The following is an 18,133-nucleotide window of genomic DNA, read 5'->3' as shown; positions in this document are numbered from 1 at the left end:
GTTAAAAACCTTGAATTCAGCTTGTTCTCCTTTCATACAAGGTGTTTGTTAAACAAAGCTCCTGTGTTTCATTGTTTGAGGGAAGTGTGAAATATTCATGCTCCAGCTTGATGTGACTTAACGTTTCTTGGAACTAGAACACAACTTCTGGAGTGAATCTTACTATTCATTCACCTCATTCCTCACTTCTTTGTTGTGTCAGGTTAAAAAGATAGAAAGGATGTGACTGAACTAGTGGGCATCTGTCCCTGCCTCAGACAGCCGTCAAATGCCAAGTCCATGAAGCATCTATTGCAGAAGCTTGACTTGTGCTTATTCTGAGCCAAGAGTGGAGAATACCTTTTTGCTACATAATAGAAAACTGAGGAAGAAAATTCTAGATGTTTATCTTAAAAAAAGTATTGGGTTTTATGCTTCATAAGGGTCAATTCCCTTTTGTATCAGAGAATGTTTAGCTTCATTTTATTAGATTTAATGTAATTTGGTTTTTGCAAGTTTTCATCTTGTTTATTTTGAATTTAGGCTGAATCATTAGGATGAGTCTTTGGCATGCAGTAAAAAAAATAGCTGCCTTAAACGTGCACAAGAAATTTCTGATTACTTAGCTTCTGGTTGTTAAAATACAGTTTTTGCTGTGCTTTCTCTATAGATGCTGTTCCATATTTATAGGAATTACAAAACATCCCTGTTATTCCAAGAACTGCTCATATGGCCATGATTACTTTTTCTTTAACAGAACCCTCACACTCTGTTTCAGATATCCAAAAGGTGGTGCTAGCATCTTCTTCATTGGAAATTCCTGTTCAGACGCAGCAGGCTTTGGAACTTTCTGCACCTGCTGATCTGGACAAAACTAGAACTGAGCTGGCTGACTGGTTGGTACTGATTGACCAGATGCTCAAGTCAAACATAGTCACTGTGGGAAATACTGAAGAGATCAATCGGACTATTGCACGAATGAAAGTATGTGTTTTTGTGAAGGCTAGTAGAAAATTGTCTCATATTTTTAATAGTTTTTGCATTCAGTAAACAAATGAAAAGTAATTAAGGTGTTTAAAAACAAGGGGAAAAAACCCCTGACTGCAACTAAATGCATAACATGAAAGTTACACTTTAAATGATGTTCTTATTACACTCCTTTCTCCTTCAGAGCCATTTCCGGTTAATTCTTGTATCCCTGTGTGAGCTAAGCACTGTTATATTTTTGTTTAAAACAAAGAAAATGGAGAATATCTCCTGACACCTTTTGGGGTTTGTATAGTTAACTTACCCTGAAGACTTTGGAGAAGCTTCATGTTTGCTTAGTGGGTGACCTTTGATTCACTCTTTACTGGTTTCTAATGGGTTTTGTTTGCTGTAGTTACACTAAATTGATTTCCAGAGGCATGCTAAGAAGATTGAAAATTGTAACAGAAATGCTTATGATGTAAATGTTTTATTTCTGTTGATAGCTCATGCTATGTTGAACTATGATTAAGGGCAGTATTAGTGAGATGTATGCAGCTGTTAAGATTCATTTTATATGACTTAATATCAATTAACTAAGTGTAGAGTAAAAACTGTAGGCTAAACAAGTGCTAAACTGTTTCTGTGAGTATCTCACATAGTCTGGAATTTGAAAGAATAACATGATGTACAGTAGCTTTGGAAATGCTTTGCTTTAACTGTATAATATTTGTAATATGTGCTTCTGGTACACTGCCATAGTAAGAGAACAACAGTTTATAAAACAACATTATATGGTCTGATTGTTCCTTACAGTTGTTTTCCTTCTTCACTTTCCCCCTGTACCCACTGCTGCTTCTGAGATATATAAATGATGACAGCTTGGTTAGGAGAAAAATAAGTTATGGAGGAGTGAAAAATAGCTATTGGAAAACACGGGGCAACAACTGCGGTAACTGTGGCTTGTACAGTTAACTTTCACCTCTGGATTTTCAGTAACTGTAATTTACAATATTTTAGCTTTTTAAAGCAGTGCTATAATAATGTAGCAATTCAAAGGTTAAAGTATTGATGGGACCAGCAGTATCCTTGTGGAGACACATGTGGTTTTTTATCTACAAATAATACAGATGAATTTAACTAATTTCTACTTTTTGGACTTAAAAATCATATCCTAATTCTCAACAGATAACCAATGCAGATATGGACCATCGGCACCCGCAGCTTGATTCTGTTTTTACATTGGCTCAGAATTTGAAAAATAAAACTTCCAGTTCAGACATTAGGACAGAGATCACAGAAAAAAGTAAGTTTCTCCATCCTGTGTTTGTGAATACATTGTTTCCATGGCAGTAAAAATCTTCATATCTTTCTCTTAAATTCTCAAGTGAGCCTAGCTGAAGTTGCCTGCCTTGAAAAGGAAAAGAACACTTGGCAATTAAGTGGCTTTCATTTAAAAAGTCTAATGAAAATTCCTGGAACAAGAATTGCTGCTTGTTTTTTTGACTGGCCATTTTTTCAGGTACAAAGGTCAATAGTATTGCGGGAATTTCAAAACATTTTTTGAAGAATTTGGGTTGCTTCACAGCCACAGGGATGAGGATTTTATTTATTGAGAAAAGGAGCTAATCATGTGTCTTTGTTTTAGTTGAACTTTGAGGCACTGGACAGTTAAAAACATGAATGTACTGACTTTAGGACAATGAGTTTGCATGTGTACTTTGAAAATTGTTGACTGACAGTAGAGATTTTAAGTCACTGACATGTACTTGAAAATTTAATTTCCAATTTAAAGGCCCCCACTCCCTCTGAAAATTTATTTTACTGGTACTTAAGAAATGTCCAATTGTCACAATTTGAAACTAATGGACAATCTGGTTTTGGAAATCTTAAGATTTGCTGGTTGCTAAGATTAGAAAATTCATGCAGCAGGGAATACCATAGTTAGAAGTAAAGATGGAAAGATATATTTTCTTATGTTCCCCTCTGTAATGTAGTTTTCCTTTACTACACCTACATGAATTTCTTTCGTGTCCATAAGACTCGATGTAGATGGTGGGCTCAGATAGAAAGCCCACAGATGGGTGGCTTTTCTGGGAGTCTGATGAGATGGCATCTGCTGTCTGAGGTTCACAGACTATGGATTGGTAGGGGGGAGTAAGACTCAAAGAAGCAACTTAGTTTTGCAGTTACTCAGAACTAGGGGTCAGGTGGAAACTCTGGGGAGGATAATAACCATGTACTCCATGGGAGTCTGTCAACGAGGGGACATTGGGTCAAGCATTCCTGATTCTTCAGAAAAGCTGAACAAGAAGTAAAGGACTGTATGTTGGAAGTTTGAGTTCCCCTATAGTCATGCCCTTCCAGGGTGGGAAAAGAGAAGCTGTATATTGTTCCATGGATTAAGCTTCCAGTAGATACTTTCGATGTGTGTGAAGATTTTCTGCCTGTCATAAAACATGAAAAAAAAAATGAAGGTTTTGTTACTACTGACATTTGTTAAGGACAGTTTGCTCTTTGAAGAAAAGTGAAGCTCAGGTCTGCTTTATGCACCTCGTTGTTTAAACACTGAGTATATATAGACACTAAATATTTATCAGAATATACTGATGTCCTACAACCTTCTGTGAGTCTGCTCTGTGTCATTAGACAAAGTGTAACTATGCAAATGCATAGGAGCAAAGAAAAGCTCCCAATTGCTTCATAGACACTGGGAATTTTAAAAACAGTCTAATCAAGAATCCTTTCCAATCCTTCTGCCTGTGATAGCAGACTGGTGCCCATGACAACTCTTTCTAGGAACTTACCTCTTGAACCCACTGAATCCCGAGGCTACCAGGAATGTCCCTATTTTTCTGTCCTGTTTTGCTGGAGATAGAAAAAAGAGTAAATATGTCAGCAGTGTAGAGAGTAAGGTTCATTAATAAGAAAAAGTATATAAATAAGTATTTGTTCTATAATAGTAATGCTACTATGTAAATGTCAAATATCTATGCTTAAAAATTGATCCACAAGCTGCCTGTGGGTTGAAATGGATGAATCTGTATTGCACAAATTACTAGGTTTGTCCACCAGCATGGTGCAGTGATATTTACTCTGACAGGTGGGCTTTGCTGCCACAGTCTTTGAGAGCTTTGTGGAACTACACAGAATATTGTACAATGTATTAAAGTTAAGAGATTTTTCTCAAGCAGATGAAGCACAATGGCTTTGTATAATTGCAAAAGGTTAAAAAAAAAGTAAAGTTCACTTAAATGGTTTCAGTTTAAGTACAACCTTTGACATTTTTGCTTCATGGAAAATTGAAGTGACTTGAGTGTCAAGCATGTTAATTTTCTAATAAAACTGCATACTTACTGTTAAAATAAATACATTCAATGTCTTACATACTGCCTGCCTCTTACTGCTCAGAGTGGAGAGATGCGCAAGAAATCCAGCTTAGTTTTTTTGGTTTTGATTTTTTTGCATTTACTTTTTTACCACTCTTTTTTATTGCATTCTTTAGTGATATAATTTGTTCCCTATAACTGTCACATCAGGTAGTAGACAAACCTGTTTCCACCTCTATAATCTTTCAAATAATACACTTGCTTTAATGGTCTGTAAGTATCCAGGAAAATGTATGATGCCATGCATTTCTCTCCAAAGACAGATTCACTGCTTTTTGTAATGCACAATTTTTGCTCTAGGCTCTTACATTGTCTTTTTCACTCCTTGTTTATTAAAGGTTAAGTGTGTTTATCCATCACCTAATTTAACTATTTATTGAGAGAGGAATGGAATACTTGAAGGAAGTGGGGTGTACTCAATAACTTCTCTGTTCTGCCATCTACTTAAGTCTTAGAAACCTGTGGTGGAATTAAATTGCCAAAGTAGGTTGTTACTGGAGTGTTTCTACCTTGGCCAAAATTGTAGTACAGGTGCCATGAGACTCTTTAACACACGATGGTCTGGAATGCTTAGTTTGCTTTGTACAAGCTATCTAAACAGTATTTGTTTCCTTATTTATTTGTACTGGTTTAAGTTACAGATGCACAAAGATGACTTGCTGGTCCTATCACCCTAAAATTGTGCTCCTTGGAGCTCTGCTGCTTGTGTGTCTCTGCAGTGCATTTTCCCACATGTGTGTACTTAAAAAGTAAATAATGCCTTTGAAATATTCTAGAAATAATAGTTGTTACTTGTATGCTGACCTGCTTAAACAAGAGGAAGCCAAACACCTGAATTTTTCATTTGCTTCTGTGAATGTCAACTACATGGGGAGCTGAAGTACTGAATATGGAGACTATTGTGTTTGAGAATGAGTTGTATTATTGGCTTTTGTCCTGAAAATTAAGAGGTAGTTATGGCTACTTGTTCATTTGCCTCATATTTTGCATGTTTTGTGTTGTCCTCCCCAGTGGAGAAGCTGAAGAACCAGTGGGACAACACCCAGCACAGCGTGGAGGTGCGGCAGCAGCAGCTGAAGTACATGCTGACAGACAGCCTGCAGTGGCATGAGCAGAGGCAGGAGATGGAGCACCTCATGGAGCAGTGCGAGCTCCGTCTGCGAATGCTCCTGCAGGCCCCAAAAGAGATGCTTGCCAAACAGATTGCAGAGAGCAAAGTAAGGCCACTTATGCCTATTTTTTTTCCATACCAGATTCCTCAGTCCTGATTCCTGTGTAATGCTATTGGATTCAATTGATGAGTGAATATGCAATTTAGTTGCTGTACTATTTTCTGTCTCTTTTTGGGCATGATGTTCTTAGTTGTCTATATTTTTCAATATATCAGATTTCCCAAGAATCACATTCTGGGAGGTAAACAGGTGGCATGCGTGCATGTGTGTCTTTGAAAACTTACCTGAAATGAGTATAATATAGCATCAAAGAAATGATATTATGTAAAGAGCTTGAACCCCAGACCAGTTAAAGTTTAATGCTACTGCCACAGAATTGACTTCATAGAAGTATTTAACAGTAGCTTAGGAATGGGCTAAGGTATTTAAAATTGTCCTGAATTTCACTTCTGATGGGTAGCCAGGCATATCCAATGCTCTTTTTTTTTTTTTTGGATTCCGTGCAATCTTTGATGCTTTTTATATCATGTCAAGCGTGCTGCGATAAATCTGTAAGTCTGGTGCTCTTTGTCCTGGTGGCTATCAGAAAAAGGGCAGGCTGTAGGTGGCACAGTATGAGAACTAAAGACACAAAGCAGTGAGGAGAGGCTCTTATTAGTGCAGTATTTAGAACAGGCATATCATAGAGTTTTAAAAAGTATGTGCATATATGTATACACACATATATATTCATGAAGGGGCAATGTAGGGGGTACAGTTGGGTGTGGAAAGAGGCAGGGAGTATGACTGTGAGAGTTGCTTACCAATCCATAGCTATTTAAGTACACAGTAAAGTTGTGTGCTTTTCACAACTATCTGACTTGTGTCTATCTCTACATGAGCAGGGAAATAGAAACTGATTGTTAGGTCTACTTTGTTTTCTTAAGTGAAAGCAGGCCCATGCCCAAAGAGAAAGCTACAGAGGCCATAATATGCAACTGCATATATATATATGGAAATATTATTTTTCATTTAGAAATAATCTTGAGTTTAGATTCTCTAAAGTCAAGGTACATTACAATTACCCTACAATAAACAAACGCTTCTAATATATTTTCTTAATTTTAAACAAAAAAAACCCAAAAAAACCCAAACCAAAAAAATCCCAAAGAATGAAATCAAATTCTCAGAGTGCTCATTTCATTTATGCTACTTTTAGATGCCGCTTATATTGCTATTTTAATAATTCAAACTTATTCATGCTACTCAAAATACAGAAGTATTTTTATTTCTGGTGCCAGTAGAATATAAAAGAGGATTTCTCTAACCTCTGGTGGTTCAGGCAAATACAACTTTTTCGCACCTATTTCTGTTTTGATTAGTTTGTTATCAGGACACTTAATATCTGTAGATTTTCTCTTTAAGATTTTACTTCTGGCTGAAAAACATGCACATTTTGCTTTTTAGAAAAGAGGAAAAAATGAGTTGTTTATAATATGTGATAAAATGCATAATATGAGAAATAGTCTGATTTTAATCTGTCTCATTTGGAATTGCTTTTAGCTGTTAGTACAGGATTTGCATAGAGGTGACATCACAGTAGCAGCATTCAATGATCTTTCTAATAAACTACTTCGAGAGTATCGTGATGATGACTCAAGGAAGGTGAAGGAAACCACTGACCAAATGAACACTTGCTGGGTTAATCTGAACCAAAGGTAATTACAGGATTTCACTCTACCTGTAGCAGCTGGTGTGTTAAACTTGCATTCTGTGTATATGTGTGTATTGTAGTCTCTTCTCTGCGTGCTTTAGTGCAGCATTTAGGGCTGCTGTGGATAATTAGTTAATTGCAGTCAAGCTCTTTTGGTGATTGAAATTCCCACAGTTCACAATGGAAAGCTTCTGTATGACTTCCCATTCATGTGGTATATTTTTAAGCAGAAAAAGAAGGGACTCGTCATGTTTTGTTTCAGGTTTTCTTGTGGCTATTACTCTAAGTGTCTTTGAAAGTTCCTCTCTTGTTCTTTATTGCTGGTATGATTTATGTATTTGTAGTTTGTTATTGTCATTTCTTTTCATAAGGCTGTAAGTGTTCAGCTTCACCTTTCCATGTATTAATTCATTATGGCCTTCCATCTAATGGAAACTTCCCCTGAATGGGGCTGTGCTTTGGGTTCTCAAGTGCAATCCTTCTAGTACTCCCGCCTGGAAAATACTTGACCTGTAGGAACTGAGACTTAATTGAAACATCTTTCTATTCATCCTCTATTTAAGATGTATCTGCAGATATGTCTCAATAAAAGGATTGTATTTTCCTATGCATAATTTTTTTCCTTCAGGGTAATCTAATTTCTGCAGAAATGTTTTTTAGTATATGGTATTGATAGACAATTAACATTTAGAATAGTGTCTGACTCTGAGATCTAAAACGCTATATGCATTGTGGTTAGAAGGAGAGAAGACAAAATTGATCCTCTGTATGTGGGAGTGGGGAAGATGACAACTAAATTCTATATGTGTATATGTGCCTGTGAAAGAAGCAGCTGCTTTTGGAATGGGATGTCAGTTACAGGAATGAAAAGCCTATTTAGTAAAGCTTATGGAGCTGATGTTCTCTTGAAGAGTGAGAGAAGGAGAACATTATAGAAACTGTGGAATTACAGAATGGTTTGAATTGGAAGGGGCCTTAAAGATCATCCAGTTCCAAGCCCCCTGTCATGAGCAGACCATGGTCCACTAGACCAGGCTGCTCAAAGCCCCATTCAGTCTGACCTTGGACACTTCCAGGGATGGGGTATTCACAGCTTCTCCTGTTCCAGTACTTCACCACCCTCAGAGTGAAGAATTTTTTCCTGGTTATCTAATCGAAATATGCCCTCTTTCAGTTTAGAGCCATTACTCTTGTCTTATCCTTACATGCCCTTGCAAAAAGTCCTTCTCCATCTTTCACATAGGCCCCCTTCAGGCTCTGCAAGGTTGCTTAAGGTCCCCTGGGAGCCTTTGTTTCTCCAGGCTGAAGAACTCCTTTCAGCCTTTCCTGATAGGAGAGGTGCTCCAGTCCTCAGCATATCTTAGTGGTTCTCCTCTGGACCCGCTTCAACAGGTCCACATCCTTCTTATGTTGGGGCCTCAGTGCTGGCTGCAGCACTGGAGGTGGGGTCTCACCAGAGCAGAGCAGAGGGGCAGAATCCCCTCCCTCACCCTGCTGGCCATGCTGCTTTGGAGACAGCCCAGGACACAACTGGCTCTCTGGGCTGCAAGCACACATTACTGGGTGATGTCCAGCCTCTCACTCACCAGCACCCCCAAGTCTTTCTCAGCAGGACTATTCTCAGTAAGCAGGTAATGAAGGAAGCAGAGTAGAACATCATCTTATCCTTCCTCGGAGGAAAATGGTTCTTCTGTCATTTTGTGCTTTGCATGTGGCAGCTTGTTTCCTAGTTAATTAGAGGATGAAGGGAAACAGCTCCTTGTTGGATTAGCACTGACAGTAGACTAAAACTCTGTAATAGTCTCATTCACATTCAGACTTTGCAGTGTTTATGGCTAGAACTGGCATAAGACTGCCCACTACTCAGAGAAGGTGACCAGAAGGAAGAGCTCCTGCCTGGAAGCCTCTAATTATTTTTGAATCTGCTTAAAGTTTAAAATAATAAGCTACTGCATTTTGTTGTGTATAACTGAAGCTCCTCAATTATCACTGGGGCTACTCTTTGAAGTCTGCAGCCTAAGGAAGGTGAATATCTGCTTTGTTTATTAACTAGTGGCAGAATGTAAAGGACAACTCTAAGAGCCAGTTGGTAGCCAGTGTAACCCCATCTGAGCAACACGGTAGAATTAAAAGGGGAGAATGTGCAAAGAAAGCACCTTTTCAACAGGATGAAGGTTTTTATTTGCTTTAAATGCAAGAAATAGAAATAGCAGTGACAAGGCTTACTTTTTGTGGCAGATCTTGGGACATGCGGGGCTTGTACATAGAGTGGACATGTAGCCCTATGGCTTTTGTAAGGACAAATCTGTATTTATAGCATAATGCTTTAAAATACCAGTTTGTTCCCCTACTTGGAGGTTGTGGAAAGGGTCCTTAGTAACATCACCTGGAAGGATTGTGGTCCTGAACAGCACAAGAACAGGAAGATTGTAGCCATGGCATGTAAAGTCAAGGAGCTTATTTTAAAACTGTTGGCATTAAGAGATTGAAGCTCCCCAGCTTGACATTGTGTAAATCGGATACTTTGCCCAGTGGCTATTTGTGTTCCATTTTTATACTTTGGGGTGAAACTATAGTCATTCTAAATGTTTGTGCTGCCTTGGTAATGGATTATAGTTGCTTTCTGTACTGTCTCAGATGTTAGTTTCTGAATTTCTTTTGGTCACACACTTACATGCATTGCAAATTTTTAGTTTAAATCTGAAAAAATAATTGTATAGAACAGAAACCTGAAACAGAGCCATGAAAACTTAAGTAATAGAATAACTTTTTTTTTTCTTGGGTGTGTCTTTGCCAATAGAATCTGCATGGACTTTCTCCACTCTCACTGTATTAAGTTAGCTGCATTTGAAAATAATTCTCTAGCTTCTCCTCAAATTTAGTTCTTGCATCCTGGAAGATGTACAGATCCTATGTCTGTTGAGGCTGCTCTAATGGTATCAGAATTATTTGAAAGTCTGAGTTACATTTTTATAGCATGGGCTAGTTGTTAATCTGCAGTACAGAATTCTCCATTTTCTATTTTATGTTTGAGGCCTTTACTAGAAGGGGATGAAAGTATTTCCATCTGCTCTGTAAAAGTGTTGCTCGCTACTGCTATGGATGTCCTCTTTAAAAACACTCTTAGAACATTAGTTCTAAATTTGTGCGTATTTAGTGAAAGGATTGTTTTTCAGCTTTAATTCAAATGTATGGCAGCAGTGGGACGGTAATAGGATTTAATTCTTTCCTTAAAGTTCAACCAAGCAGAAAGCTTGAGAAATTAAAACTAGGATGAACACAATATTCTTCAGTGAAGGTTGTTAACTACAAAGTTTGGGTTGTCTCGATTCCTATCTAGTACATCAGTACATAGACTTAGAGATCTGGGTCACTTAGTGTTTCATCCTTTGGAGCTGTTCTTTTTCTTTGAAGGTCACCTTTATTACCAGTCTGTTCTTCCTGTTGTCACTCCTGTTCTTCCACCTTTGGCCTTAACCCCCTGCTAGGGAAGAAAATCCCTGCAGAGGGAGAGGGTTTTGAAGTTAGAGCTCATAACTGCTTTTACTTTACATTTTTCTCACAGTTCCTTGGTGTGCTGTAATTTTTTAGCTGGTGCTTATTATCTTTTCTGGACAATATCTATCCAACTACTTGTTATCCCTAGCATGGCTACTTATTATTTTTTCTCAAGACTGGGTGAAGCATACCAGCTGCAAGCGAGAAGCAAGAATGAAGGCTTCTTGCTCTTCTAGTCATTTGCTAATAGCCAAAACTTGGGCAAGCATAAAGTCAGGAATGATTCTTAGATTCTTATTTTGGATAAAGCAATTAATAACAAGTGACATATGTCCTGAGCTCCTAAAGTAGGGGTTGCAAATCCTTGTGCAAATTGTCTCTTAAAAATTAGTTAGGCTAAAACTTAGGAATGTGAGCCTGGCAGAATTGGGGTTGCATGAGGTTTCCTCACAGTCCTTGAAAGAAAACAGCTTTTACTTGTATCTGCCTCATCTGATGTGCTAGTTAACCAGGCTACTTGCTTTGAAATGTCAGTCTGAATGGTACTGAACACCCACTGCTTCTTTTCTAAAAGGAATATTTTAACTAGTACTGAAATTCGCAATTCCTTCATACTGCTGAGCAGTGCTTCTGCCACAGCATGAGGAGGAAAGAAAGCTGAAGTAGATGGGAGGATGCAGAAGACACAAGTTTGGGCCTGTCTGGAGAAATGTGGAAATACCAAATATTGAGTGTTTTGGTCTTGTCTGTCTTGAAATTAAATATCCCTTTGCCCCTAAAATCTTACTATACAGTTAGTGCTTGATGTGAAAATAAAATTGAACTTTCTACTTACGCAGCAGCAGCACTCTAGCTGTTAGCTTTGCTAGAAGTTTCTCTACAGTGTGCTGGCGTGGGACAGCTTGTTTCTTTTGTCCTGATTTTGAGAGAAGGAATGCTGCATAATAACAGCCTCAAATAGATGAAATTTAGTTTTTCATGCTTTATTAATGTTGCTAATCAGAGCTTTTAAAGTTGCTGACTATAATAGTTTCTCATCTGGGTTTCATTTCAATCACAAGGAGACAGTACTGTTACGCAAAAGTGTAAGGTGATTTATTTCCTAGGAAATTGTTTGAAGTTGCTGATAAGTTAAAATATTTGGATTATGTTGCTATTACATGAAAAAATCCCCTTATGGACACAAATTTTAGTATTTTTATCAGTCAGAAATCTTTTATATGACTGAAAATTTGGACTATATTCTGCCAGTCTTTTTTTAGATTTAAGTTTGTTGAGCATGGCTTGACTGTTATGATGGCAGTGTATTATTCTGTTTGTTTGAGTGATAGTGTTAAAAGTCTTGTCTTCTAGCAGAGAAGAACCAGGTATTTGACTTTTCATCCCTTAGCACTTTAACTCTTAAGAATTTATGGCAGTGTTTCTGCTCACTGTAAAAGAGAAACCAAAAATACCCCAAGCACTCAGTGCTTCTACTCTGTGTGGGTTTTGTTGATAGGGAAAAGCCCATTTTTCACACATGGAAATACCATTTCTACCATTTGAGTTAGCATAAGTTGATGATGGTAATACTCTAAAAGGAAAATCTAGGTTTTTAATTAATAACTTAGTTTCTTCTGCATGCCTTTTTAAAAAGGTCAATGACATGTATAACCAGTTCAGGACATCTGTGGGTAGCTATAGATATACTAACCAGAGAAACAGTGATATAAATAATGATAAAACAAGCTGTACAGATGTGTAGTTTCTTAGTAGAGATACCTTTCAGATTTCCTTTTAGTAGTTTCATTATGATGTATATAATGCTGTATGTTGTGGGGGAATATTCTGACACTTGTCTTGTTTTTAGAGCTGTCGATAGGCAGAATTTCTTGGAGACAGAGATGAAGACAGTTCAGGCCTCACACAAGGATCTGGAGAGCTTCCTCAAGTGGCTTCAAGAGGCAGAGACAACAGTTAATGTTTTGGCAGATGCATCCGAGCGTGAGAACACTGCTCAGGACAGTGTCTGCGTAAGGGAACTCAGAAAGCAAATGCAGGTGAGAAACTAAATAATACTGCTGTTATTCAGGCTTTCTTTCAATGGCAAATGTTAGAAAGAAGAGTTATCTACTTGCTTGGGGAAAGCTGCAGCCTATTGAAAGGTGTTTCCTGAAAGTGTTTTAGGAGTCAGGTGTATGAAGGAAGCAGATTTGTCTTCCTAAAATTTGAAGTACATACTTTTGTGTATGTCCGTGGCACTGAGGGCTCTTAAATGTCCTTGGAGGGCACATTCAGGAAGTGTACGCTTGATTAAACCAAGTCACGTTGTGTGATTGTCCAACCGAACAATTTAATCTACTTCCCTCCAAGTAAAGCCCTCCTGGGCTGCATTGTCTCCTATTTCTGCTTGCCACCTTCCTCCTGCTTTCCCAGTAATCCAAGATGTTGTTGTGCTTGGATTACCTCTTCTCCCTCTCCTACTGCCCAGCAGCCCCCCAGCTGACCTTCCTTTCTTGTACAGGCCACAGACTGGAAATCTGAGAAACGACTGAGGAATTTAATTGACACCACTTACTAAATCCTGCACTTTGGGTTTGGATTAATGTCATCTGTGATCTAAGTGGGTTTGAGCAGCTTATAATGAAAAGATGTTGCTTTTAGTAGTGCATGTAATAGTAATCTGAACATATCTAAGCTGAATTGAAATGAAACAAGACTGTTAGAAGTATCTGATAACAAACTATTCTCGTTAATTGTAATAAAGAGCACAGTATTTTGTGGCAGTTTGTATCTGTTGAAGATGACATGTCATCAATGTTCAAATGATTCTAGTCAGTCAGGTAACTTATCTATAGAGATGTGGCTTTTTGTGATATGCTGAGACTAGTCTGTAGTGGTGACACTTAGAACTTAGTATTACGCTTTCTATTGGCAGCGCTCCCAACTACTGTAATGTAGTGGAGGTGGAAGAGCTAAAACAGGGCACAGGCAGCTAACAACAGAAGGCAGTGCTGTGTGTAAATAGAGTTATTTCTGCATTACCTTGCACTCTATGTAGTCAATCACACCAAGGTACAACTGTTATTTCACAATTTGTTTGTTGGCTCATGTGAAGCACCATGAGTATGGAAGGTTGTTTGCCATTCTTTGTTGTGCTGCAATCTGATTAAAATTGCATGAGTTGGGCTCTGTGAGGGGACAACTGTTGGGCAAGACTGCCTGCTGTGTGGAGGAGAAGGTCTATAACCAACTCATGACCATGCACATTGTCCTGGCTTGTAACAACTGAAAAGGCAGTTGGAGGTGCTGGGGCATGACCTCCCTTGGTTCAGCATCCTGTAACTGGATATAGTCCATCTTTTTCTGAGACTGCTTCTATACACTGTGCACATGAAGTATCATCACTTACCTCACCCATGACCTTATAGAATATTGTAAGCCTTTTCTGGGTACCCTAGGAAGTGAAGTAGAGCATGTCAAAGACTGTCATAATGACTTCCAGAATGAACTTTGTCTCCTACCACCATACAGTCTTACTTTAAACGAAGACATTCATATAATGTCACTGACAAACCCTCCCAAATCACTGTTTATGTTTTCAAATATTTGTTGAACTTCTGAAAACAAAATGAAGCGCTAACACCTTGCTGCACCTCAAAATATCAAGCCCATTCCCTTGCAAGTTCTTGTTGTAATGCTAGATTTAGTTTAACAAGCTGCAGCTTTCCCTGGGAGCTCAGGGGAGCTGCTTAGGGCAGTGTGACCATTTCGCCCTCCCGTAGTCCATTTTGGACTGCTCTGCAGTTTTGCTCCAGCAGCTATCAGCGTTACAACCAGAGATGGCGAAGGAGGCGAGAACGGTCTCTCCATAAGGGATTAAGAGAATCTTTTAATAGTTACATCTTGTCCCAGCAATCCCCAGAGGCAGAGAGACCTCGTGATCCGGGCGCAGGCGGGTTTTGTCGGTGGAGTTGGGGTACTGGAACCAATAGCGAGAGCCTGAGGGAGTGGCCAGGGGCAAGGAACGGGAGGGGGCTGGGGGGGGAACAATGTGGGATAGGAAAAGCAATGGGTAAACAGATCACCACAAGTTCTTAAGCCGAATATCTGATTAAACAAAGATAATTTCCTGTTCTTCCTCTGTTATGTGATGTAAAATAACAGTGTTGTTCTCTTAGTGCTTTGTTGAATATATGAAGAAATATTGGTTTTAAGGGTAGTGGTTAAATGGTTTTAAGAAGAATGCAGGGATTATAACCTTCTCTGCTCTGTATGAAGATGTCTCTGCTCCTCAAGGCCTGTGCATTAAGTAAAATTTTACTATAAGTTTAAGGTGTGATAAATTCTAGATGAAATGAGCTGAACCAAGACAAAACATGATGGATTTGTTGTTGTTGCCATTGTTACACGTCATGCATTTTCAAAATAGGATCATCTGTTAAACTGGCATCTGGTAATCTGGGAGGACTATCCTCCATTACATTTTGGGCCTAACTTTTTTGGCTGCAGCTCAAGTCACTCTGCTGTGGAATCAGTGATCTGAGCACTTGAGGCTTGTTTTGCCTTTCATTGTGATACCTGAGGCCAGCAACAGTACTGTGCAAATAATGCTGACTTTGAGTGTGGTAGCAATGTCTTTTCGAAAAGGAAAAATCCACGCTTGTGTCATCAGTCAGTTAAATTCATTCTCTCAGTATCTAAATGTTGTAGAAGTCTTTCCTTTCAGGTTAGTGCCAAAACACTACAGTCTGTGTTGGAAAATGTTTAGCAGTGACCTGAAAGAGATTAAAACCTAATTTAAAACAGGGATGCAGAAAATAAGGTAGGAAATAGCAAGAAGTAGTGCAATATATGTAAAGTCCTGTGCCTACAGATATGACGGCATTCAAAATAATTCAAAGATTTTTTGTATTGTAAAAAAAAAAGTCAGCATAAGTAGTGGCAGTTTGTCTCACTGCTTGATTCAAACTTGTAGATTGAAACACCTGAGAAGATAAAAAGCAGAACTGAAGGAAGGAAGGTGTGGACTGTGGGCTCTGTCTTACACAGAAGAGGTTTCAGCTTTTGCACAGTCATTTCTGAATGCTTCCATGGTTTCAGAGTTGTGCTGCATCATAGGTTTTCTTAAAAGATATTTGGTAAGAGCATGTCAGCTAATAATGGTAGGCTCAATCTAGAAGGTTATAGAAGCACACTTCTGGTGGGAATGGATGTAAGCCAGGAGCAATGGCATCCAGAGGAACAGTTCAAATAAGTGGTGGAGATGAGAAAAGACAATGTGCCTGGCAAGGTGAATATGGATGGTAAGATTTCTATATACAGAGTAGAATGTGTATATCTGTTTACTCAAAATGATGTTGTTAGTGTTGCAGACAGATCAAGAAGAAACCAGAGTACAGGTAAACAGGGTTTATCTAAGGAGTGGTAGAAACATTGATTCAGTCCTAAAAATAAAGGTGAGAAGGTTGTCTTCACATAACTGGTTGGGAAGAGATTTTAAACGTCCTGTATGAACAACCTGAACCTTGCATTCATCTCCTTGGTAGGAAAGTGCCTTAAAAGAGGCAAAGCAGTGTATAATGTGCTGACATCTAAGCTGTGCATTATTCTGGATCATACGAACTTGTCAGGATAGCTGTTGCCTGCATATTGTGTTGATTGATGTGCTTGAAATGTGTAGGTACCTTTTCATGTGGAAATATGCACATTAAATCATATGATTACTTGTAGTGGTGTGCTCCACCTACTGTGTTCAGGCCTCCCTGAACCTTTGCTACAGCAGCCCCTCTGAAACAGGTTTAAGTAGATTCATCACAGTGCCTTTGGAAGCAATGAGTAGCTGGCTCTGGTTATGCTGCAGTTTTGCCACACCTAGGGGTATGTTGGCTGTATTGCATTGCAAGTCCTTGCTGGTAGCAAAACACTTCCATGCTCTTGAATGTCCTGCTGTCATCCTTTGCTGGCTTAAATAATTCTGCTTTGTCATGGGAAATACATCAAAATTATGTTAGCTCTTTGGATTCAAGGATGACTTAGAGAAGGGGCTGATGATGCAACTGTATGCTTTTACTTTATCAAAACCCTATTTTTTCTTGTCTAAAGTCATTCTGGAAAATATGTAATTGGAAGTGACTTGTGAAAAACATTCCTACTTTCTGATGCAAGTGAGAATCCTTTGAGATCCCTTTGACTAAATTAGCTTTAAGAGAGTTTTTATAGGAAGAGGTTTACCCCCTGCAGTTTTCCCTTTTGTGTTGGGTAATCTAGTTTTGAGAAACGCCTGTGATTTATTAGCCTTTAACGTAGGGCTGATATAATTAGGGCAGGTATCCCTGTGCTCCTCTCTCAAGATTTATAACACAATCTGTTATTCACTCACTCTACAGCTCTGCCAGAGCTGCGTTCAGTCTGAGAATGAGAGCATCCTTTCCCAGAGTGAGGGAGCAAACACTCAGTCTGCTGATAGAAAGCAGCTACTAGGGAAGAGCAACTGTTGTGATACATTGGAGCCGTCTTCCTGAAGGAATTCTTTTTTTGTTCCTGCAGCTTTCAGGCTTAAATTAATAACCTTTTTCTGGCTATTTAGTGCACTCCTGAACGGTGGCAGACGACCGGCTGCTCAACTTCATTTGCCCTCTGCAAAAACAGAGCTGAGCAGTACCGATTAGAAGAATCTGTGAAGGCTGTTATTTTTTTGCATTTGTTTTGTGGGGGTATTTTAGGAGAAAAACTTATGCTATATCAATCTTCTTTGCCTTTGAAACGTATAAAGCCTGTAGCTTGCAAAAGCAGTCCTGGAAGAGAGCATGCTCAGAAAGCTGGCAAATCATTGTCCAGTGACCGGGAGGAAATGATAGTTGCTCTTCATTTATAATGCAAATTCTGAGGTATCTTCAGAAGTGTGGCAAACTTAAAATGATGGCTGTGGTGAGATCCTCTCTTCAGAAAGTTGTGGTGTTGTTGCATCGTTTACAGAGGATGGCAGTTTCTTCTCCCCGTTACCAGAAGCTTTGTAAGGTAAGAAACGTAAGCCTTAAATGTCGTGTGTGTTTTGCTAACTCTGTTGTCTTTCTGAGATAAAAAGAAAAGATAGTGAGCATGGGGTGAGTGTCAAAATCATCTAGGCTGTCTAGTGTTTTTAAAGCTGTAATGCTGTCCATGTGTGTTTTGTTGAAGAATGCAATACAAAAAAAACCAAAACAGAACAACCCTAGGCTTGTCTGACTGATACATTTTTTTTAGAAAAGTGCTCTCTTGCCCACCATTCAAGTCTCTGGAAGAAAACTGTTATGTTCAGTGATTTCATTTGTTTTTTATAAAATAGTACCACTTCTTTTCCATGGGAATTAATTAGCTCTTGGTAAATGTGATTCTTTAACTCCTGTGTACCCATTATGTAGAATAACTGCATTTTTCCATGCCCAGTGTTATTTTTCTTTTGAGAAACTTTTAAT

The 18,133-nt window shown here is 38.6% G+C and overlaps 1 protein-coding gene across 5 annotated transcripts in view; it reads left to right on the top strand.

The window, feature by feature from the left end:
* Positions 1 to 18,133, top strand: part of UTRN (utrophin) — a 356,530-nt gene that overhangs the window by 148,039 nt on the left and 190,358 nt on the right. For 4 of the 5 annotated variants that reach the window (XM_039567915.1, XM_020583681.2, XM_020583682.2 and 1 more), the window contains 5 exons: positions 758 to 963; positions 2,134 to 2,251; positions 5,346 to 5,551; positions 7,049 to 7,203; positions 12,547 to 12,736. In XM_039567915.1, the coding sequence (XP_039423849.1) occupies positions 758 to 963; positions 2,134 to 2,251; positions 5,346 to 5,551; positions 7,049 to 7,203; positions 12,547 to 12,736 (875 nt within the window). Of the gene's footprint in view, positions 1 to 757; positions 964 to 2,133; positions 2,252 to 5,345; positions 5,552 to 7,048; positions 7,204 to 12,546; positions 12,737 to 17,106; positions 17,697 to 18,133 lie in introns of those variants that run through there. The other variant, XM_020583683.2, reaches the window with a different exon arrangement.

The sequence above is a fragment of the Corvus cornix genome, chromosome 3 (assembly GCF_000738735.6).
Source record: "Corvus cornix cornix isolate S_Up_H32 chromosome 3, ASM73873v5, whole genome shotgun sequence".
In the NCBI taxonomy this organism is placed as follows: Eukaryota; Metazoa; Chordata; class Aves; order Passeriformes; family Corvidae; genus Corvus; species Corvus cornix.
Note: the sequence above shows the minus strand (reverse complement) of the source record. Positions and strands in the feature narration are given on the sequence as shown.